Genomic DNA, 24930 nt, shown 5'->3' with positions numbered 1-24930 from the left:
CAAAAATGAACACTGGCTCTTGAGCTTCCACTTATAAATGTTCCCAATTTTTTTATTAAAGAAGCACTCCTGACAAAAACTGTATCCCCCTTAAAACCTCCTAAATATATTTGCAATGTAGTGTAATTGTACTAAATAACTGACCAATAGCCTTCCTGCACCGCACCGGTCCTCTTCTGGATCAATGCCTTGCGCTGGTGTGTACTATGGAGGGCAGAGAATGAACTTCAATCCATTATTGCGGCCAGCATGCAGCCAGCGGGTAAGGAAAGGGTGAATCAAACACCCAAAAACCCCGCCCATATGACCCAAAACTGGTCCCGCCAAATTCAGGTGACAGGTTCCCTTTAATGTTGTTTTTTAAAGGAAAATTCTATCATCAATTATTCTTCTTTAACCCATTGCACCTTCTGACCTCAGCGTTTATAGCTGAGTCCTTAGTATCAGGGAGCCATATAAATGTGTAGCCACGTACCGCACCCTCTGGGGTTATAGAGAAGAGCAATGGCAGACATGTCTACAGATGGAAGAGGTTGGACTTTGCATTGACTTCCTTTATGGACAACCATATAGTAGACAATAACGTCTTTCAAGACAGGGGCCACCTCTTGACTAAGATCTTAGCTGTGGCTCTGTGAACATGCCTTAAAAAACATTAAAAAATCAAAGTAGTTATATGAATCATTGAGTCTAAAAATAAAAGTCTAAAAATACATGGAATAATTAGAAAATAAATAAAAAATATGAATGAAGTAAAATCCCTGCTACTCATCAATAGAGACCAGATCATGAGTCACAGAAAATTACATCTGTATAATTGTACTTATTATTTATTAAGTTATATTATAAATATATATTTATTAAGCACCAAGGGGTTAGTGCAATTGCTGTCATTGATAGTCATGAATGTTAATAGCCCAAATTAATTGATAGCCATGAATGTTAAATGGAGTCTATCACCATGTTTTGCTATGTAATCTGACAGCAGCATGAGGTAGGGAGAGAGATCCTGATATCAGCGATGCATCACTTGGTTTACAGCTTTCCCTGCTGTAGATCTACGAGAGCCCGGTTATTGAGCTGTGTATAACCCTGTCACACCACAGGTTACTGTGTACATTGCATAGTGTATAGAGAGCTACCAATCAGTGCTGGGGGCGTGGCTGGACTAGGAAGCACGAGGCCAGTTGTCCTGTAGCGATAATCTCCTGCTGATAAAACACTGACTGTATTGAAACAGTAAAACACAGCCCAGTAAGTGACACATCCTTGGAATCAGGTTTTGTTTCACAATTTATGGCTCTGCGTTGCAGTCATGTACGACCACACTAACAATAATCATTAGACGTGATGTCACAATGCGACAGCGTGATTGTTCTGGAGCTATGGCTTTATAGAATTTTACAGTTGATCAATGATATATAATCTCCTTCCATTAATCATTTTAATTTCTAGATTCCGCAGCGCTTCACAATTCAGAGGCCACTGATCCAAAATGAACTTAGAAACAATGAAAAAAAAATGAAATAAAAACAATTAAATGAAATTAAAATATTAACTGGATTTATCTCCGTTACTTAAATGTTTTTCTTGATATTTGGTTTTCTCGATGACTCCAGGAAGATGAAGTAAGAATCGTCTGCCGCGTGACTGTAGCACTGCGCACTGCACTTACATAAACTGCTCAATTAGTGGCTGAGCCGGTCATTTGTTGTACGTTCGTCATAGACGTGCGGAGATGTATAAATATAGATGTCCTACATATGTGGATAATAACTGTACATTTACTGGCCGTGGAAAGTTTGTGAACGCCAATTTGCACCTTTCAAAGACTTTCTCTTATTCTCCTCCTCTGATTCCCCGCCAACTCACAGATCCAACTAATCGTGGCGTAATTGGCGATAAACGACGTCCTCCTGCTTTATAATCAATGGACGTTACATTAAGGCTTTTAGTCTTTGTAGCATTAATGTGCCTTTAATAACTAGTGCGTCCTGTTTCCCTGAATATATATTGGGTAATATTAATGTGATTGCGCTTTTCAGCCATTGAGTCTGTAGTTTTTGCTGTTTTCTGGTTTAAAGCTTAAAGGGAACCTGTCACAGAGTTTTTGTGCTTTAACTGATGGAATAATGATTTATTACTTATTACTATCGAGATATGAATTTATTAAAAAATTGTCTCGGAGAAAAAGAAGTTATAAATTAGTGCAATCTAAGTGTATAAAGTATAGCAGGAGTCATAGGGGCGGTGCTGGAGTGGCGAAGGGCGGTACTGCCTTGTGGTTGTCATGCCTATTTTGCCTTCATTGACACCCACTTGGCATTTAAAGGGAACTTGTCATCTGATTCATGCTGCCTAAACCTCGGGCAGCACAATCAGAGCCTGGCTGCGTGATTGCTCTTTATATTTTTCTCTGAAATGCTGTATTAGAAGACAGAAGATAGGGCCGCGAACCATACCCAGAGACAAGACTAGCCAGCGCTGCCTCAGCTGGCCCTTTCCAGTGCTGCTAGAGATGATGGCCTAGTCTCTTCTATGTGTGTATGGAGCGCTCGCTAGGACCATGGAATACTCGGTATCGGGTCAGCACAGTTCTTAAAGGGGTGGTCACAGCAGCAGTGATCCGGTCCGTGGCCCTGGGCATCCAGTTAAAGGGGATGAATGGAAGTGGAAATAAAGTCTAATGTAGAAATGTTCGTGACGCTACTTGTGGTACTCTGTCAGAGATGGCCAATGCTGCTTAAAGGGATCCACTGGGGCCGATGGTAATGCAGTTTAGATGGTTTTGCTCCCCACAGGTGGAGCTGAGGCCCCAGAGCTACCAGGACAGTCTATGATGGGTTGTAGATGTTGGGGTGCAGGAAATAATTGGAGGACACAGGATTTGCAGTCACTTTACCTTTTACGGGTGAAATTGCAGTCCAGGGCGCAAGTTACAGGTGATCTTTGAAATCCGGGCAGCCTGGACGCGGTTCGAAATCCCCCTAGCCAAGTGGGGTTGCAAGCCTTCCTTTTCTGCGCTGAATTCTAGGGTCTTGATGCCTTAGCTTTCCTCAAGTCCCTCTCTCAATTTGTCCCTCAGGTAGAACACAATCCCCCATGGCAGGCAGCTTGAGCCTTTTTACAGGTATCCCTCTCTCATGATGACTCCAGGCTCTAATCTGCTGCTGTGCCTTCGGATGTCAGTTGTGGCCAAGAGACCTGCAATCTCCTGCCCCCGGTGTCTGGTTTCTTGCCCTTCATCCTGGGGGTGAGCTCAATCGCAGCTCCGCTCCCAGTTTCTTTCTCCTTTGCTTCTTCTCCCTTCACTGTTTCACACAGACTGACTGTAACTCCTCCTCCAGACCAGAACTTATAGGGAAGCTACCCTGAAACCGGGTCTAGAGCTCCCCCTTCTGGCCTGGAGTCAGGAAAGTGTTGTATGCTAGTGTTACCTGCTAAGGGGACTCCTTCTCGCTCCCAGGCATGGCATCACCCTCCCAGGCAGGCAATACCACTGTGACACCCAGATTCCTGGGGTATCACATGTAGATCAGGATAGACCTGTCAATCAGCTGCAGCAGGGCTGGAAAGATTTGGCCTCTGCGGCACTAGACTAGTCTTGACACTGCAGGATCTATGAAAGTAATCTGTCAGCAGGCTTTTCATCCTCCAAATAATTTATATGCGTGTGGAGCTCTTTTAAAGACAAATTCAACAATTCTTTTATATGGCAGGTCGGCTTCTCTATTGCTAAGAAATCAGCATTTGAATTTATATGTAAGTGAAGCTGAAGAGCTATTGTAGATCTGAAGCCTTTGTCACTCTAGCTTTATTTGCAGCCCAGTACCACTTCCTCTTTTTAGTAATATACTGATGCCATCTTTGCCTAAAGTTGAACAGCATAGAGGCTGTCAGTCAAACAGAAGGAGGCAGTGCTTGGTGGGGAATAGAGCTGGAGTGACAAAGGCTTCAGATCTACAACAGCTCTTTAGCTTCATTTTCATATCAATTCAAACACTGATTTCTCAGTTATGGATGAATGGATGAACAGACTGGCCAAGTAAAGGGATTGCTAGATGTGACTACTGTGGGTGTGGACCCACTGTGCCACCATCCAGGCTTACCATGGAGGGGTGTGACTAAGTGGCCACCTGGTCTTCACTAGAGCCTTTGATGGTGAGGATAGGCTTGGCCCATAGGATAGCTATTAGGAGCAACTCCAGGCAGTCCAAGGACCTACAGCAGGTGACCAACGGGTCAAGACAGGGATATGAGGTACAGAGGGAACAGACAGAGACGTATTCAGACAGTCCAAGGTCAGGGCAGGCAACGTAGGATCCGAATTTGTAGCCGAGGTCAGGAGCGGAGAAGTTAGAACAGATATACAAGCTGGGTTACTAACAGGAGAGACAATACAAACATGTGCTTAGAAGTAACACTAAATAAGAAAAATAGGAATGCTCCAGAGATGAAAAGGTAAGTATAAAACTTCACTTTTATTGCACTGATTTAAAAAATTGTGATTGACTTATCACAGAGGCCAGACCTAACCTCTGTGACATATGTCAGTCAAAAAATGTTAAATCACTGCAATAAAAATGAAGTTTTTATACTTACCTTTTCATCTCTGGAGCATTTCTATTTTTCTTATTGTGTATTTGCCTCGACCTGTACCAGGGTGGCTCTCTGCAAGGACTCTATTCCCACCCAGGTGCAGAGCAATGAAAGTGGTTAGCTGACTTCTTCTTCCTTGACTAGACGGACCACAAAGGACTGACTGCCACTAGGAACCTAAGTTCAGGCACGGTGTAGCGGGTGGAGCTGCCATTTCATCCCCTGTCAGTAGGGGATAGATCAGGGAAGTTAAACTCAGCAGGACACACAGAGGTTCAATTCCTGCAGGGACTGGCCACAACTCCTATAGCCAGTTGGAGAATTTCAGCAAGAGAAGATTGCAGCAGTGCTGGAATTTCTGCAAGAGACCGTTCAGTGTGAAGGCCTGAGACTGATAGGAGCAGAGCAGTGAGCGCAGAGGGTAACACAATGCTGGAAAAGCACGCATGTTAGCGACAATGACAATGGACTGAGTATATAAATAATATGGGGGGGTGAAATCCTGCTGACAGATTTTCTTTAAAGTATGTTTTCTCAGAATTGTTGGTGTATTTCAGAAAAAAATATCACGGACTACAATTGTGCAGCCCAACTCTGATTTATGCTGTCTGCAATTTGAGCAGAATGAACATGACAGAATCCCTTTAATATCAATAATACTTCATTGAGTGGGTCAACAATCATGGCAGAATGGACATATCAGAACAACATGACTCTTCATCTTCACCACTTCAGCACCGCTCTTAACTTAGTTTAAAGGGATATTCTCATCTCATATATTTATGGCATATAAAGTGTGAGTTCAGCTGTACATTTATCTCAGTTTCATCATGAGTTCTTTTTATTTGTGAGGTGGTTGGTGTAACAATACAAATGAATGGAAATTCCAACCACTACTTCACTGACAGTAGCACTCTCCAGAGACACGTGGCGCTGGTCATATTGGCGGTATCACATCTACTATACATTTGTGGCATATCCATTTTTTCATGGCATAAATATATGAGATGGTAATATCTTTTATACATAAAAAAAAATCTTCTGTCCGGTTCCCGTATATGGAAACCAGAATCATGTGGTGTTGCTGATGATAGATTTTAATATTGTTCTTTGTATTCTTACTATTCCTTCAAGAATCTCAAATATATTAATTATACCTTTGTGTGTTAAGTACCTATACAGCAGGAAGCATTCTATATCCGATTATATTACAGCTAACTAGGTCAACAGCAGATACGGTAAACCTGAAGGACTTGAGGAATAACAGATCCATCAAAGGCACATTGCTGATGATTTCCAAAGAGCAACAGGCATTAACGGCACATTGCTGATGGTTTCCAGATAGCAAGACATTAGTGTTTTTCAAAATGACAGTGAGAGAAAAGAACACTGACCTGAAAAATTAGTTAAAGCGGTAAAACGAGGTTAGGATGCCTAGATGTGGTAGAAAAATGTAGCAGGTGCCGCCTGCGCTATACAGATGGCGTCAATGCAGTGTGGTCTTTTCACATCAGTTGGCCCCTTCTCCGCCAGTCCACACATTCGTCCATTCACCATGGGTCTTAACATATCTTCTTTTAACCCTTTCTTTTTTGTATGCTTTTTTTTTCAGGTTGTCTGGTTGTCCACTGGCAGATAAGAGTATTCGAAACATGATGGCCACTAGTTCACAGGAACTCAAGTAAGAGGCCACATTTTCCGTCTTTTTGCCGTTTGTATAGGTATTGTGTCCTTAGTGATTTTCGCATGACTTTTCTCTCCCGAGCTGATGGAGATTGTAGAAGGTACTTTGAGCAACGCTGTGAAATTGGATGTAAGCTTTATCCAGGGTGTCGTAAAGCCACCGGCTGCCCTTCTCTTTATTTCCATCTGTTTTACTGTTGCTCATATAACTCGTCATTATTCTATCTGAGTTTTACTTTTCTTTAAATCAGTGAGGCTAATACCGTCTACATCCAGTAAGTAAAATGCCCCGGCGAAGTCTCAGGCTTCCAGACATATCACATATCCTGTAATAAAAAACTGTCGATGCAGCACTGCTGATAAAATGTTGATTATTTAGAGAGTAAGTGCCATTTACAATACATTGGACATAGAGGTCTTATTATAAGTAATGTCAGCGCGTTGAGGAGTCGGAATACGGACTATAGCTGCAAGTTCACACTATTCAATTATCGTAACTGGGTCCTGACAAAGGTAGATCTAAAACAGACCAGGAGAGCCCCAGAGCAAAAGGACCAAAATATTGGACCCATTAAATTAGGAAGCAGTTGCTTTTATCTACAACCCCCACCCCTCATTATGTGCCACATGAAAGACAGTCTTAGATTAAAGCTCTAAAATTATTTTTACCAGTTGTCACCACTAGGGGGAGCTATTTACACACATATTACACAATTCCCTTCATTTAATTTAAAGGAAATTTGTCAGCAGGCTTTTGCTATAGAATGTGAGAGCAGCATGATGTAGAGACATAGACCCTGATTCCAGCAATGTGTCACTTACTGGGCTGCTCTGTGTAGCTTCGATAAAATCCCTGTTTTCTCTGCTGTAGATGTTGCTGTGCGATGAATGAAGAGACGTCCATAACCCCGCCCACACCACTGATTGGCAGCTTCCTGTGTACACTGTACATTGTCTGCCAATTGGTAGAGGGGGCGGGGTTACACAAATTGACTGGGCTGTCTTGCTTTTGACACCTAGTGTAAATCTGCTGCTGATAAAACACTGATTGTATTGGAAGGACTGCCAGCTGCTAAACAAGTGATACATCCCAGGAGTCAGGGTTTCTACTTCTACATTATCCTGTCCTCAGATTACATATAAACATCTGCTGACAGAATTCCTTTTAATGGGATTATACAGAATACAATGGTATAAAATAATAAAAATGAACAGGAGCTAATGTGCAATAAGGAGAGGAGCAGCCACTAAACAGTACAGATAACAGTTGATCAGTGGGGATCCGAAGTGTCGGACCCCCACCGATCCGACATTGATGACTTATCCTGTGGATGGATCCCATCCATATGTTAGTCCTGAACAACCCTTTTAAGCACAGTGCCTATATTGTAAGATTTTAGGCTTTTTTTTATATAGATGGTGACATGAAAAAGTCAACAAAAATATAAATATAACAAATAAACATTAAGATCCCAATTCATGAAACAAGTCTGGTCTAAAATAGCTTCAAATGTCACAATGTTTTTGCACAGAATGTAATTTTGCAACTTTTTTTGTTTTACGCCAGGTCAGCACATTTTTTTAAACCTTGGCAATGAGGCTTAGTGCAGCCCTACAAATTCATTATAGCATTATAGATAACACCCCAAAATGACATGATATAGAGCAGAAATGAACTCCAGTCTATTTCTGACTCTCAGAGAATCTGGCGCATCTTTCTCCAGCACATCTTTCTCCAGCACATCTTTCTCCAGCACATCTTCAAGACACGACCCGTAATGAATCGGCCACTAGATCTTTTTCTGATGACACATGAGACAGATTTATGCTCACAATGCTGATCCAACTTATGGGAAAAAAACAAAAAACAAAACCTGTTCCATAATATTTCTTAAGTGTTCCAGACACTTTCTGGGCCTTGTGAAAGAGATATGGCCGCATTAAAAAGGGGCAACGCTTAGCGGAAAAGAAACATGGACGGACAAGGGACATCATGCTCCAAATATGCCCCCGATTTATGTTACATATTTCTGCCTCCTAAGGCTACTTTCACACTAGCGTTGTGCACTGCACGTCGCTATGCGTCGTTTTGTAGAAAAAAACGCATCCTGCAAAAGTGCTTGCAGGATGCGTTTTTTTCTCCATTGACTTGCATTAGCGACGCATTGCCACATGTCGCAACCGTCATGCGACGGTTGCGTCGTGTTGCGTCGGTCCGTCACCACCAAAAAAGTTGCTTGTAACGTTTTTTGGTGCGTCGTGACCGTCTTACTCCGCCCCCTCCTCCCCGCACATCACAATGGGGCAGCGGATGCGTTGAAAAACAGCATCCGCTGCCCCCGTTGTGCGGCGCTTTCAATGCTAGCTTCATTGCGTCGGCACGTCGCAGTGCACGACGCTAGTGTGAAAGTAGCCTAAGTCAGCGAACAGGTGATGTAAGATTAGAATAGAAGGCTTTATCCAGCAGCATTAACCACGGTGATACATTTTTTGCATGTTAAGACTGTCCAGTCTAGTTTGCACTCGTCTAAGGCTACGTTCACACAATGAGGATTTGCTGAGTTTTTAATGTTGCTCCTATTAGGTAAATTAGGTCACTTGGTTTTTTTCGTTTTTTTACGCTGCTTTTTTTGCCACTTTTTGCTATTTCATGTCATAAAACTGCTTTGTATTTGATACTTTTTGGTACTTGGCATTGCCAAAACTTTTTTTCGTACCCTCATGTGCGGATTTCATTTCTTTTTGACCTGTGGATTTTCTGCATCTGATGCAAGTCTACGGGGAAAATCAGCACGCAAAACTCCGCGGAGTTGTCTTGAGATTTCTTTAAATCCCATCCTCTTTAGGCCAGGGTCACAGTAGAGAGTTTTACAGACGTATGAGAGGCGCAAAAACAACGCATTGTACACGGACCAATGATTTTTTATGGGGCAGCTCCTATCTGCCGTATATTTCGCAGCCATATTTTACGGGCGTAGAAAATCGCAGCATGCTGCGTTTGTCAGCATATTGCGCAAAAAATCCGCCAATGAAAGTCTATGGGGTGAGAAAAATACGGATTACACACGGTCCATGCGTGTGACTTGCGAGAAATACACACCGGTGTTCTATCGAAAAGCCGGTAATTCAGCGCGGTGTACAGTAAAATCACACTGACGGGTTATATTAGAATAGGTAAAATAAATGTCTACACATAGTATAGGTATATATATATATGTCATTGAGACACACACACACATATACACTCACCGGCCACTTTATTAGGTACACCATGCTAGTAACGGGTTGGACCCCTTTTGCCTTCAGAACTGCCTCAATTCTTCGTGGCATAGATTCAACAAGGTGCTGGAAGCATTCCTCAGAGATTTTGGTCCATATTGACATGATGGCATCACACAGTTGCCGCAGATTTGTCGGCTGCACATCCCAAAGATGCTCCATACAAGGCAGGATGGATCCATGCTTTCATGTTGTTTACGCCAAATTCTGACCCTACCATCCGAATGTCGCAGCAGAAATCGAGACTCATCAGACCAAGCAACGTTTTTCCAATTTTCTACTGTCCAATTTCGATGAGCTTGTACAAATTGTAGCCTCAGTTTCCTGTTCTTAGCTGAAAGGAGTGGTACCCGGTGTGGTCTTCTGCTGCTGTAGCCCATCTGCCTCAAAGTTCGACGCACTGTGCGTTCAGAGATGCTCTTAGGCCTACCTTGGTTGTAACGGGTGGCGATTTGAGTCACTGTTGCCTTTCTATCAGCTCGAACCAGTCTGCCCATTCTCCTCTGACCTCTGGCATCAACAAGGCATTTCCGCCCACAGAACTGCCGCTCACTGGATTTTTTTTCTTTTTCGGACCATTCTCTGTAAACCCTAGAGATGGTTGTGCGTGAAAATCCCAGTAGATCAGCAGTTTCTGAAATACTCAGACCAGCCCTTCTGGCACCAACAACCATGCCACGTTCAAAGGCACTCAAATCACCTTTCTTCCCCATACTGATGCTCGGTTTGAACTGCAGGAGATTGTCTTGACCATGTCTACATGCCTAAATGCACTGAGTTGCCGCCATGTGATTGGCTGATTAGAAATTAAGTGTTAACAAGAAGTTGGACAGGTGTACCTAATAAAGTGGCCGGTGAGTGTATATATATATATATATATATATATATATATATATATATATTTTTTTTTTTTTTTAATAAAGCGCTAGATAGCATAAAAGCCGGTAATTCAATTTCCGGCTTTTGCTATCTCCTTATCAAACCCGACAGGATAGGAGACATGGTTTACATACAGTAAACCATTTCATATCCCTTATATTTTTACATATTCCTCACTACTAATGTTAGAAGTGTCTGTGTGCAAAATTTGGGGCTCTAGCAGTTAAAAAAAGGGTTAAATCACGGAAAAAACTGGCGTGGTCTCCCGCACAATTTTCGCTGCCAGAGTGGGAAAGCCAGTGACTGAGGGCAGATATTAATAGCCTAGAGAGGGACCATGGTTATTGCCCCCCCCCTGGCTAAAAACATCTGCCCCCAGCCACCCCAGAAAAGGCACATCTGTAAGATGCGCCTATTCTGGCACTTAGCCTCTCTCTTCACACTCTTGAGTAGCGGTGGGATATGGGGTAATAAAGGTTAATGTCACCCTGCTAATGTAAGGTGACATTAAGCCTGGTTAATAATAGAGAGATGTCAATAAGACACCTATCCATTATTAATCCAATAGTAGTAAAGGGTTAATAATACACACACATTAAGAATAAAGTATTTTAATGAAATAAATACACACATGGGGCATTAAAATCTTTATTGTACACTTAATCCACCTGAAGACCCTCGTTCTGTGAAAAAATAAAATAAAAAAGCAACAATATCACATACCTTTCTGGCGACCAGTCATGTCCCACGCTGCAAATCCATCTGAAGGGGTTAAATAAATTTACAACCAGGAGTGATCCTAATGCAGCTGTTGCTCCTGGTTGTAAAAACTGGAGAACGAATGGAATGCAGGGGAACGTAGCTTCGTAGACTATGCCCTGCTGGCATAAACTCATATGAACTCTAGAATGGGAGTTTTTCTGAATATTTTCTCACGCTAGAGTTCATATGAGTTTATGCCAGCAGGGGGAGCAGCACCGCAAGTCTATGATGCTACGTTCCCCTGCATTCCATTCATTCCCCAGTTTTTACAACCAGGAGAAACAGCTGCATTAGCAGTGCTCATTGTTGTAAATTTATTTAACCCCTTCAGATGGATTTACAGCGTGGGACATGACTGGTCGCTGGAAAGGTATGGGATACTGTTGCTTTTTTATTTTATTTTTTTCACAGAACGAGGGTCTTCAGGTCGATTAAGCATACAATAAAAATTTTAAAACCCCATGTGTGTATTTATTTCATTAAAATACTTTATTCATAATGTGTGTGTATTATTAACCCTTTACTACTATTGGATTAATAATGAATAGGTGTCTTATTGACATCTCTCCATTATTAACAAGGCTTAATGTCATCTTACATTAGCAAGGTGACATTAACCCTTTATTACCCCATATCTCACCGCTACAGGGGAGTGGGAAGAGAGTGGCCAAGTGCCAGAATAGGCTCATCTTACATATGTGCCTTTTCTGGGGTGGCTGGGGGCAGTTGTTTTTAGCCAGGGGGGGACAATAACCATGGTCGATCTCTAGGCTATTAATATCTGCCCTCAGTCACTGGCTTTACCACTCTGGCAGAGAAAATTGCACGGGAGCCCACACCAGTTTTTTCCGTGATTTAACCCTTTATTTTAACACCTAGAGCCCCCAAATTTTGCACACAGACACTTCTAACATTAGTAGTGATGAATATGTAAAAAAAAATAATGGATATGAAATGGTTTACTGTATGTAAACCATGTCTCATATCATGTCGGGTTTGATAAGGAGATAGCAAAAGGCGGCAATTGAACTACTGGCTTTTAAGCTATCTAGCGATGTATGGAGTATAAATATATTTATATATATATACAGTATGTGTCTCACTGACATATATATATATATATATATATATATATATATATATAGACTGTATATATGTTTTCACGAATATTTGAGCCCATAGATCCATTATATGTCCATTTTGCAAGGTTGCGAGAAAAAAATGCAGTACGGAAGCCATGCGGATTACATACGGAGGTTTACATGCGTAAAATACACAGCCACACCCTGCCTACGGATGACATATGAATCACTGTTAGGCGGTGGCTCCGGTACGTGAGGTGACAGTTTCCTCACGTACCGGAGACACTGACACACGTAGACCCATAAAAATCAATGCATCTGTGCAGATGTCATTGATTTTTTGCGTACCGTGTCTCCGTGTGCCAAACACGGAGACATGTGAGTGTTCGTGGGAGCGCACGTATTACGCGGACCCATTAAAGTCAATGGGTCCGTGTAAAACACGGACCACACATGGACGGTCTCCGTTTGCAGTCCGTGTGCCATGCAGGGGACAGAGCTACAGTAAGCGCTGTCCCCCCCACTGGTGCTAAATCCGCGATTCATATGTTCCCTGCAGCAGCGTTTGCTGCAGAGAAAATATGAATAATAGTGTTTAAAATAAAGATCTATGTGTCCCCCGTCCACCCACCCCCTGTGCGCCCCCCCCCCACTGTTCTGAAAATACTCACCCGCTCCCTTGTTGGGCTGACGCTGCTTCCTAGTCTGGCCCCATCTTCTCCTGTATGCGGTCACGTGGGGCCGCCGATTACAGCCATGAATAGGCGGCTCCACCCCTATGGGAGGTGGAGCCGCCTATTCATGACTGTAAATGAGCAGCCCCACGTGACCGCATACAGGAGAAGATGGGGCCAGACCAGGAAGCAGCGTCAGCCAACGAGGGAGCGGGTGAGTATTTTCAGAACAGCGGGGGGGCGCACAGGGGGTGGGAGGGCGGGGGACACATAGATCTTTATTTTAAACACTATTATTCATATTTTCTCTGCAGCAAACGCTGCTGCAGGGAACATATGAATTGCGGCTTCAGCACCAGATGCTGGTACGTGTGGTTCCCAGCACGGTGCGTGTGGTACCCAGTGGGCACACGGGCGGCACAAGTGTGCCGCACGTGTGCCACACTGATGTTCACCAAAAAAGCAGGGGCACACGGACACGGATAATTCCGGTACCGATTGTTTCCGGTACCGGAATTATCTGGACGTGTGGGACAGCCCTTAAGGGAACATTTCTGCTTATTACGCCTGTAAAAAACAGACCGTATTTCCCTTCGCTGAGTGTGACCCCGGCCTTACTGGAACTGTAAGACGCTGTGGTTTTTTTTTACACAGCGATGATACACAGTGTTAAAAACTCAGCAAAAAACTCATCATGGGATCTTAACCTAAGTCGTCCGTTGATCTCGGTCCAATCTCGTGCCGCAATGCACGGACTTTCCATGGGTTTCCTGACCCGAGCATGACAGCTTAATAGAAATATATAAAGGTATCACGCTAGGGTCCGAAGCCAGTTCTTGCATTTTGGAAGGGATCCATGGACATGGGCATGAGCCATTAGTTACGCGGTGTTGATAAACATGCCCTGATCCCTTTAAGACCAGATCAATAAAGCTGCTGCAGTCACAAGTGCAGTAACGACCTGACGCTCCACAGAACAGTCACGGGAGCCGCCTTCTCCCGCCCTTACAAGGTTATCATTTCTTTGAAACCACAATTATTTCTCCGCATTTCAAATTCTATTTATAAAAAGGAAGTGAGATTAGGAAGCAGATCATTAAGTATCGACAGATCCTTCCCTAATGTGACGGAGACCAAACACGCAGCATAAAGAACGCCTGACGTGTCACACACACTCGCTGCTAATTGCCGGGAGTGATTGCAAGCTGTAATGACGACCATGCTGCTTTCCTGGCCATAATGGTGGGAGCCATAATCTATATATATATATATAGAAGGGGGGAGGGGATATTGTATCGGATGCTGCACTATAATCTGGGCTATTATGCTACACAATGTACTGTATATATATATATATATATATATATATATATATACAAAGTGCACACTGATCTCCTGGGAGAATATAGAACTCGGCTATGGTTCGTTTTATGTGGACAAATTTGTCGAAGTCAAGTAAAAAGGCTGAAAACAATCGGCAGGAAAAAAGATGATTTAAAAAGCTGCCGATCTTTCCCAGGTAAATCAGCGTGGTTTTCCTGAAGCGGCTTTCGACAGTGGTTTTTCTGTCGTTTTTCCGCTGATGTCTTTTATTCTGTAATCTTCCTAGAATGAGCGTGTCTTAGTTATTCTGTCATTTTAACTATACCTAGTGCGCGAAGAATAAGCGTTACTTATTTTTGTGACTTTACGGTTTCCGAACCAAGAAGTAGTTAAGAGTAGTAACAAGAGAGGGAGCACAGCACTGTCGCTTCTACATTGCTGTACACTGAGTTATTTTTTTGCCGTGGGTTTGCAATGGTTTTTTGGGGCAAATCCACCTGAAAAAAATGTTGTATACATACCCTTGGTAGTTTTCCTGCAGCATTTCTGTAGCAATTTGCTAATTAAGTTTAGTTTCAATTTTTATTAGCTTTTACATTTTTTCCACTGTGGATTATGTCTCCTTCTTGGTCTGTCATTTTTTAATATTCCGATTTTCTCAAAAGCCTTTGATATGATAAAATGATATTGAAAAAGTCCTGCGTTTTTACATTTTTTTATTTGCGCATTCATTTTTATCTGTGGATTTTCCTCATTAAAGTCTATAGGGAAAACAAATGTTTACTGCAGGAGGAATTGACATGTTGTGGATTTCAAAATGGCATCGCAGGTTAGTATCTGCGCAGTGGGAACAAGACTTTTATGAATCTCCTGCACTTTGCATCAAATAATGGGAACTTATCCTAAGTTCCGTGAATCATGTAAGGTGCGTGTTCTATCTGTGATTCTCATGGAGAGATTACATGCCCATTATAGTCTATAGGGTAACCGCATACTCATGATTTTTCACGGACCATGGTTTGCCATGATTTGAAAAAATATTTAAGGCAACAAGTCCACTTTTGTATGAAGTCAGAGATCAAATTGAACCATTCAAATCTATAGATTAATGAAAATCACAAACAGCACATAGATAGCGTCAGTGTGAGCCGTCTGTAGTTAAAAAGAATCTGTCACTAATTTTCTCCTACTTAGGCCGGCGTCACACTCGGCGTAAGACAATACGGTCCGTATTTTACGGCCGTAATACGGCCGAAATACGGTGAAATGTTCCCAAAATAGTGATCCGTAGGCAGGGTGTGTCAGCGTATTTTGCGCATGGCATCCTCCGTATGTAATCCGTATGGCATCCGTACTGCGATATTTTCTCGCAGGCTTGCAAAACCGACATCTAATGGATTTATGTGCTCAAATGTTCATTAAAACATATATACAGTATATATATATATATATATATATGTCATTGAGACACATATATATATATTCTGTATTTAGATTTCATTCAGCGCGATATCTGTGAACAGCCGCTAATTCAATTGCCGGCTTTTCATTTCTCCTGCACAAACCCGACAGGATATGAGACATGGTTTACATACAGTAAACCATCTCATATCCCCTTTTTTTTTTGCATATTCCACACTACTAATGTTAGTAGTGTGTATGTGCAAAATTTCAGCGCTGTAGCTGCTAAAATAAAGGGTTAAATGGCGGAAAAAATTGGCGTGGGCTCCCGCGCAATTTTCTCCGCCAGAGCGGTAAAGCCAGTGACTGAGGGCAGATATTAATAGCCAGGAGAGGGTCCATGGTTATTGGCCCCCCCGTGGCTAAAAACATCTGCCCCCAGCCACCCCAGAAAAGGCACATCTGGAAGATGCGCCTATTCTGGCACTTGGCCACTCTCTTCCCACTCCCTGTAGCGGTGGGATATGGGGTAATGAAGGGTTAATGCCACCTTGCTATTGGAAGGTGACATTAAGCCAGATTAATGATGGAGAGGCGTCAATTATGACACCTATCCATTATTAATCCAATTGTAGGAAAGGGTTAAAAAACACACACACACATGATTGAAAAGTATTTTAATGAAATAAACACAGCGGTTGTTGTAATAATTTATTGTTCTCTCAAATCCATTTGCAGTCCCTCGCTTGGCAACATAATAAACGCACAAGATACATACCTTCTGATGTACTGTCAGGTCCAACGATGTAATCCATCTGAAGGGGTTAACTAATATTACAGGCAGGAGCCCTGCTATAATGCAGCTGTGCTCCGTGCTTGTAATTCCCCTGCGAATGAATGAAATGTAGGTCATTGACCTACATTTCCTTCAGTCGCGGTGATGCGCCCCCTGGTGGATGTCCTCATATGACCTGGAGCGTGGGAAAAAGTTCCCAGGCTGCAGTTCATGAGAACATCCACCAGAGGGCGCCTCACCGCGAATGAATGAAATGTAGGTCAATGACCTACATTTCATTCATTCGCAGGGGAATTACAAGCACGGAGCACAGCTGCATTATAGCAGGGCTCCTGCTTGTAATATTAGTTAACCCCTTCAGATGGATTACATCGTTGGACCTGACAGTACATCAGAAGGTATGTATCTTGTGCGTTTATTATGTTGCCAAGCGAGGGACTGCAAATGGATTTGAGAGAACAATAAATTATTACAACAACCGCTGTGTTTATTTCATTAAAATACTTTTCAATCATGTGTGTGTGTTTTTTTTAACCCTTTCCTACAATTGGATTAATAATGGATAGGTGTCATAATTGACGCCTCTCCATCATTAATCTGGCTTAATGTCACCTTCCAATAGCAAGGTGGCATTAACCCTTCATTACCCCATATCCCACCGCTACAGGGAGTGGGAAGAGAGTGGCCAAGTGCCAGAATAGGCGCATCTTCCAGATGTGCCTTTTCTGGGGTGGCTGGGGGCAGATGTTTTTAGCCACGGGGGGGCCAATAACCATGGACCCTCTCCTGGCTATTAATATCTACCCTCAGTCACTGGCTTTACCGCTCTGGCGGAGAAAATTGCGCGGGAGCCCACGCCAATTTTTTCCGCCATTTAACCCTTTATTTCAGCAGCTACAGCGCTGAAATTTTGCACATACACACTACTAACATTAGTAGTGTGGAATATGCAAAAAAAAGGGGGATATGAGATGGTTTACTGTATGTAAACCATGTCTCATATCCTGTCGGGTTTGTGCAGGAGAAATGAAAAGCCGGCAATTGAATTACCGACTTTTCACTAACACCGCTGCGTATTTCTCGCAAGTCACACTGCTGGTCCGTGTGGAATCCGTATTTTTCTCGCCCCCATAGACTTTCATTGGCGATTTTTTTGCGCAGTACGCTGACAAACGCAGCATGCTGCGATTTTGTACGGCCGTAGAAAGCCGTATAATACTGAACCGTAATATACGGCTAATAGGAGCAGCCCCATTGAGAATAATTGTGCCGTATGTTATGCGAGTTTTACGGACGTAGTTTCTGCGCTCTTACGTCCGTAAAACTCGCCAGTGTGACGCCGGCCTTAATCTGAGAGCAGCACAATGTAAAGACAGAGACCCTGATTACAACGATGTGCCACTTACTGGGCTGCTTGGTGTAGTTTTGATAAGATCATAGTTTTATTGGCAGGAGATTATTAAGGGACTAGCTGCCAGGTAGTCCAACCACGCCCCCATCACTGATTGGCAAATTTCTGTACAGGACTGCCAATCAGTGGAGTGGGCGGGGTTATACAGAGCTCAGCCTTCAGAAAATTGGTAGATATACAGCAGATAAAACAGGGATTTTATTAAAAAGCAGTAAGTAAGTGACACATCGCTGGAATCAGGATCTCTGTCTCTATACTGGTGATAACAGTTTTTGAGAGTGTATCATTAGTGCGAGAGACAAAAAAAATGACTGTCTCGTGGAGATTTTACTAATAAAACATGCAACAAAATTTCTTATCTTCACTTGCCTTACTGATTTATGAAAAACTAGGTGCAGCTACTATTTAACCTTGTTGTTGCAAAGCATTTAGACAGAAAATGTGTATATTGAGCTGCAAAATTTGTGTCCTGTGTGCGGTAAACAACACCTCCTCCCACCGATTAGGAGTAAGCGCACATAATAAATTCATGTTACACTTTATGATAAAGAAAAACGTGAAAATTTACACCACGAGTAAATCATAGAGCTCCAGCCCATGCTTATGTCATCCTCATTTCAGCTAATTATCACTTTGGATCATTTGCATAAGAGAACTTGTGAAATGAATATCTCAGGAGGGAATACTTTGCCAATGTCTGTTACATATGATCTGGTGTTTAGCGATAACACCTCCCAACCTCGGAGTGTGACGCGCCACCATTATTTTCTGCTTATTTATGTATCTGATAAACTGACAGCTGGTTTTCCACAGTTCTAGATTATATAATACTGGTGGGATGGATCAATGCTGCCACCACCTGGCCAGTGCCGGCGTAGACAGTCAGGACGGATGATATGCTCTATTTGTATCAAAGAAAAAGGAAAAATTGTAGGAAAGGAATAAAAAGGAGTTCAATGCAAACGATGTTACAGATCACCGTAGCAATGAATATGTACAGTACAGAGCAAAAGTTTGGACACACCTTCTCATTTAAAGATTTTTCTGTATTTTCATGACTATGAAAATTGTACATTCACACTGAAGGCATCAAAACTATGAATTAACACATGTGGAATTATATACTTAACAAAAAAGTGTGAAACAACTGAAATTATGTCTTATATTCTAGGTTCTTCAAAGTAGCCACCTTTTGCTTTGATGACTTTGCACACTCTTGGCATTATCTTGATGAGCTTCAAGAGATAGTCAGGGGGAATGGTTTTCACTTCATAGCTGTGCCCTGTCAGGTTTAATAAGTGGGATTTCTTGCCTTATAAATGGTGTTGGGACCATCAGTTGTGTTGTGCAGAAGTCTGGTGGATATACAGCTGATAGTCCTACTGAATAGACTGTTAGAATTTGTATTATGGCAAGAAAAAAGCAGCTAAGTAAAGAAAAACGAGTGGCCATCATTACTTTAAGAAATGAAGGTCAGTCAGTCCGAAAAATTGGGAAAACTTTGAAAGTGTCCCCAAGTGCAGTGACAAAAACCATCAAGCGCTACAAATAAACTGGCTCACATGAGGACCGCCCCAGGAAAGGAAGACCAAGAGTCACCTCTGCTTCTGAGGATAAGTTTTTCTGAGTCACCAGCCTCAGGAATCGCAGGTTAACAGCAGCTCAGATTAGAGACCAGGTCAATGCCACACAGAGTTCTAGCAGCAGACACATCTCTACAACAACTGTTAAGAGGAGACTTTGTGCAGCAGGCCTTCATGGAAAAATAGCTGCTAGGAAACCACTGCTAAGGACAGGCAACAAGCGGAGGAGACTTGTTTGGGGTAAAGAACACAAGGAATGGACATCAGACCAGTGGAAATCTGTGCTTTGGTCTGATGAGTCCCAATTTGAGATCTTTGGTTCCAACCACCGTGTCTTTGTGCGACGCACAAAAGGTGAACGGATGGACTCTACATGCCTGGTTCCCACCGTGAAGCATGGAGGAGGAGGTGTGATGGTGTGGGGGTGCTTTGCTGGTGACACTGTTGGGAATTTATTCAAAATTGAAGGCATACTGGACCAGCATGGCTACCACAGCATCTTGCAGCGGCATGCTATTTCATCCGGTTTGCGTTTAGTTGGACTATCATTTATTTTTCAACAGGACAATGACCCCAAACACACCTCCAGGCTGTGTGAGGGCTATTTGACCAGGAAGGAGAGTGATGGGGTGCTACGCCAGATGACCTGGCCTCCACAGTCACCAGACCTGAACCCAATCGAGATGGTTTGGGATGAGGTGGACCGCAGAGTGAGGGCAAAAGGGCCAACAAGTGCTAAGCATCTCTGGGAACTCCTTCAAGATTGTTGGAAGACCATTCCCGGTGACTACCTCTTGAAGCTCATCAAGAGAATGCCAAGAGTGTGCAAAGCAGTCATCAAAGCAAAAGGTGGCTACTTTGAAGAACCTAGAATATAAGACATATTTTCACTTGTTTCACACTTTTTTGTTAAGTATATAATTCCACATGTGTTAATTCATAGTTTTGATGCCTCCAGTGTGAATGTACAACTTTCATAGTCATGAAAATACAGAGAAATCTTTAAATGAGAAGGTGTGTCCAAACTTTTGCTCTGACCTGTATATATATATATATATATATATATATATATATATGCTATGTGCAAAAAGAAAAAAAAAGAGCATGAACCGCACATCCCAAAATCATACGTTGATCTAAAGCCGCTAGGCAAAAATTTAAATACTGAACATGAGGTTTTCAGTTTAACATTCTGATCAGACTGTATGAAGCCCACTGCCCCTTCACGGCAAACCTCGTAGTGGGTCCTAACGCCCTAACGGAGCGGAGCCGTGCGGCGACCACCGCCGCAGCGGCCATGCACCAGCAGGGCGGACGGCCTGTTGCCCCACAGCACCCATGCTGCGAGACTGAGTCCCCAAGACTCCAGACCGCGCCGCCCCACCAGCACAAAGCCACAGCAACAATGGCCGCCACACAGCACCAGCACCAAAATGAAGGGAGCATTTAAACTCACCTTCCTCCAGCTCTTCAGTGAGAGCCAAAATGGGCTAGACCCCTTACTTTGCAGTCTCCTGCTAATTAAATACAGAGAAATCTTTAAATGAGAAGGTGTGTCCAAACTTTTGCTCTGACCTGTATATATATATATATATATATATATATATATATATATATATATATATATTTACTTTAATGGATTAATTCCAGATCTCTTAAACATTCAAGGGGTTATCTGATCCCCTATATGTTATGTATGAAATTGGGTTATCTTCACAACACTCCATTAGAGTTAGAAAACCAAGGAAAACATTGGTGCTTTCTTTCATTAACCCCTTTCTGTCATTGGACGTACTATTCCGTCCATGTGGGGTGGGCCCTACTTCCCAAGGACGGAATAGTACGTCCAGCACGATCGGCCGCGCTCACGGGGGGAGCGCGGCCGATCGCGGCCGGGTGTCAGCTGACTATCGCAGCTGACATCCGGCACTATGTGCCAGGAGCGGTCACGGACCGCCCCCGGCACATTAACCCCCGGCACACCGCGATCAAACATGATCGCGGTGTACCGGCGGTATAGGGAAGCATCGCGCAGGGAGGGGGCTCCCTGCGTGCTTCCCTGAGACCCCCGGAGCAACGCGATATGATCGCGTTGCTCCAAGGGTCTCCTACCTCCTTCCTCGCTGCAGGTCCCGGATCCAAGATGGCCGCGGCATCCGGGTCCTGCAGGGAAGGAGGTGGCTTACCGAGTGTCTGCTCAGTGCAGACGCTGGTAAGCCTGCAGCCCTGTCAGTGAGATCGGTGATATGACAGAGTGCTGTGCACACTGTCAAATCACCGATCTGTGATGTCCCCCCCTGGGACAAAGTAAAAAAGTTAAAAAAAAATGTCCACATGTGTAAAAAAAAAATAAAAAAAAAATTCCTAAATAAATAAATAAAAAAAAAAATTATTCCCATAAATACATTTCTTTATCTAAATAAAAAAAAAATCAAACAATAAAAGTACACATATTTAGTATCGTCGCATCTGTAACGACCCCACCTATAAAACTACATAACTAGTTAACCCCTTCAGTGAACACCGTAAAAAAAAAAAAAAAAAAACGAGGCAAAAAACAACGCTTTATTCTCATACCGCCAATCAAAAAGTGGAATAACACGCGATCAAAAAGACGGATATAAATAATCATGGTACCGCTGAAAACGTCATCTTGTCCCGCAAAGAACGAGGTGCCATACACCATCATTAGCAAAAAAATAAAAAAGTTATAGTCCTCAGAATAAAGCGATGCCAAAATAATTATTTTTTCTATAAAATAGCTTTTATCGTATAAAAGCGCCAAAACATAAAAAAATGATGTAAATGAGATATCGCTGTAATCGTACTGACCCGACGAATAAAACTGCTTTATCAATTTTACCAAACGCGGAACGGTATAAACGCCTCCCCCAAAAGAAATTAATGAATAGCTGGTTTTTGGTCATTCTGCCTCACAAAAATCGGAATAAAAAGCGATCAAAAAATGTCACGTGCCCGAAAATGTTACCAATAAAAACGTCAACTTGTCCCGCAAAAAACAAGACCTCACATGACTCTGTGGACTCAAATATGGAAAAATTATAGCTCTCAAAATGTGGTAACGCAAAAAATATTTTTTGCAATAAAAAGCGTCTTTCAGTGTGTGACGGCTGCCAATCATAAAAATCCGCTAAATAACCCGCTATAAAAGTAAATCAAACCCCCCTTCATCACCCGCTTAGGCTACGTTCACACTTGCGTTGTGCGCCGCAGCGTCGGCGACGCAACGCACAACGCAGGAACACCGCATGCACAACGCTGCGTTTTGCGACGCCATGCGTCCTTTTTTTGCTTGATTTTGTACGCACAAAAAATGCAACTTGCTGCGTCCTCTGCGCCATGACGCGTACGCCGCAGTGACGCATGCGTCGCAAAACGCAAGTGCAACGCATGTCCATGCGCCCCCATGTTAAATATAGGGCCGTATGACGGCGCCCGACGCTGCGGCGCAGAAAGCTAATGTGAACGTAGCCTTAGTTAGGGAAAAATTAAAAAAATTTAAAAAATGTATTTATTTCCATTTTCCCATTAGGGTTAGGGCTAGGTTTAGGGTTAGGGCTAGGGTTAGGGCTAGGGCTAGGGTTAGGGCTAGGGTTAGGGCTAGGGCTAGGGTTAGGGCTACATTTAGGGTTGGGGCTAAAGTTAGGGTTAGGGTTGGGGCTAAAGTTAGGGTTTGGATTACATTTACGGTTGGGAATAGGGTTGGGATTAGGGTTAGGGGTGTGTCTGGGTTAGAGGTGTGGTTAGGGTTACCGTTGGGATTAGGGTTAGGGGTGTGTGTGGATTAGGGTTTCAGTTATAATTGGGGGGTTTCCACTGTTTAGGCACATCAGGGGCTCTCCAAACATGACATGGCGTCCCATTTCAATTCCAGCCAATTCTGCGTTGAAAAAGTAAAACAGTGCTCCTTCCCTTCCAAGCTCTCCCGTGCGCCCAAACAGGGGTTTACCCCAACATATGGGGTATCAGCGTACTCGGAACACATTGGAGAACAACATTTGCGGTCCAATTTCTCCTGTTACCCTTGGGAAAATACAAAACTGGGGCTAAAAAATAATTTTTGTGGAAAAAAAAAATATTTTTTATTTGCATGGCTCTGCGTTATAAACTGTAGTGAAACACTAGGGGGTTCAAAGCTCTCACAACACATCTAGATGAGTTCCTTAGGGGGTCTACTTTCCAAAATGGTGTCACTTGTGGGGGGTTTCTACTGTTTAGGTACATTAGGGGCTCTGCAAACGCAATGTCACGCCTGCAGACCATTCCATCTAAGTCTGCATTCCAAATGGCGCTCCTTCCCTTCCGAGCCCTCCCATGTGCCCAAACGGTGGTTCCCCCCACATATGGGGTATCAGCGTACTCAAGACAAATTGGACAACAACTTTTGGGGTCCAATTTCTCCTGTTACCATTGGGAAAATACAAAACTGGGGGCTAAAAAATAATTTTGGGGGGAAATTTTTTATTTTTTTATTTTCACGGCTCTGCGTTATAAACTGTAGTGAAACATTTGGGGGTTCAAAGTTCTCACAACACAACTAGATAAGTTCCTTGGGGGGTCTAGTTTCCAATATTGGGTCACTTGTGGGGGGTTTCTACTGTTTAGGTACATTAGGGGCTCTGCAAACGCAATGTGACGCCTGCAGACCAATCCATCTAAGTCTGCATTGCAAATGATGCTCCTTCCCTTCCGAGCTCTGCCATGCGCTCAAACGGTGGTTCCCCCCCAGATGTCAGGTATCAGCGTACTCAGGACAAATTGTACAACAATATATAGGATCTAATTTCTCCTGTTACCCTTGGAAAAATACAAAACTGGGGGCTAAAAAATAATTTTTGTGGAAAAAAAAATATTTTTTATTTGCACGGCTCTGCGTTATAAACTGTAGTGAAACACTTAGGGGTTCAAATCTCTCACAACACATCTAGATGAGTTCCTTAGGGGGTCTACTTTCCAAAATGGTGTCACTTGTGGTTTTTTTTTACTGTTTAGGTACATTAGGGGCTCTGCAAACGCAATGTGACACCTGCAGACCATTCCATCTAAGTCTGCATTCCAAATGGCACTCCATCCCTTCCGAGCCCTCCCATGCGCCCAAACGGTGGTTCCCCCCCACATATGGGGTATCAGCGTACTCAGGACAAATTGGACAAAAACTTTTGGGGTCCAATTTCTCCTGTTATCCTCGGGAAAATACAAAACTGGGGGCTAAAATATAATTTTTGTGGGAAAAAATTCTTGTTTTATTTTTACGGCTCTGCATTATAAACTTCTGTGAAGCACTTGGTGGGTCAAAGTGCTCACCACACCTCTAGATAAGTTCCTTAGGGGGTCTACTTTCCAAAATGGTGTCACTTGTGGGGGGGTTTCAATGTTTAGGCACATCAGTGGCTCTCCAAATGCAACATGGCGTCCCATCTCAATTCCTGTCAATTTT

At 43.0% G+C, this 24930-nt stretch overlaps 1 protein-coding gene across 24 annotated transcripts in view; it reads left to right on the top strand.

Moving 5' to 3' along the window:
• MYT1L (myelin transcription factor 1 like) overlaps positions 1-24930 on the top strand; it is a 669404-nt gene that overhangs the window by 604074 nt on the left and 40400 nt on the right. For all 24 annotated transcript variants that reach the window (XM_077291353.1, XM_077291347.1, XM_077291367.1 and 21 more), the window contains one exon: positions 6212-6280. In XM_077291353.1, the coding sequence (XP_077147468.1) occupies positions 6212-6280 (69 nt within the window). The remainder of the gene's footprint in view (positions 1-6211; positions 6281-24930) is intronic.

This window comes from Ranitomeya variabilis, chromosome 2 (genome assembly GCF_051348905.1).
Source record: "Ranitomeya variabilis isolate aRanVar5 chromosome 2, aRanVar5.hap1, whole genome shotgun sequence".
NCBI classification, from domain to species: Eukaryota; Metazoa; Chordata; class Amphibia; order Anura; family Dendrobatidae; genus Ranitomeya; species Ranitomeya variabilis.
This window is presented reverse-complemented; position numbering and strand designations above follow the sequence as displayed.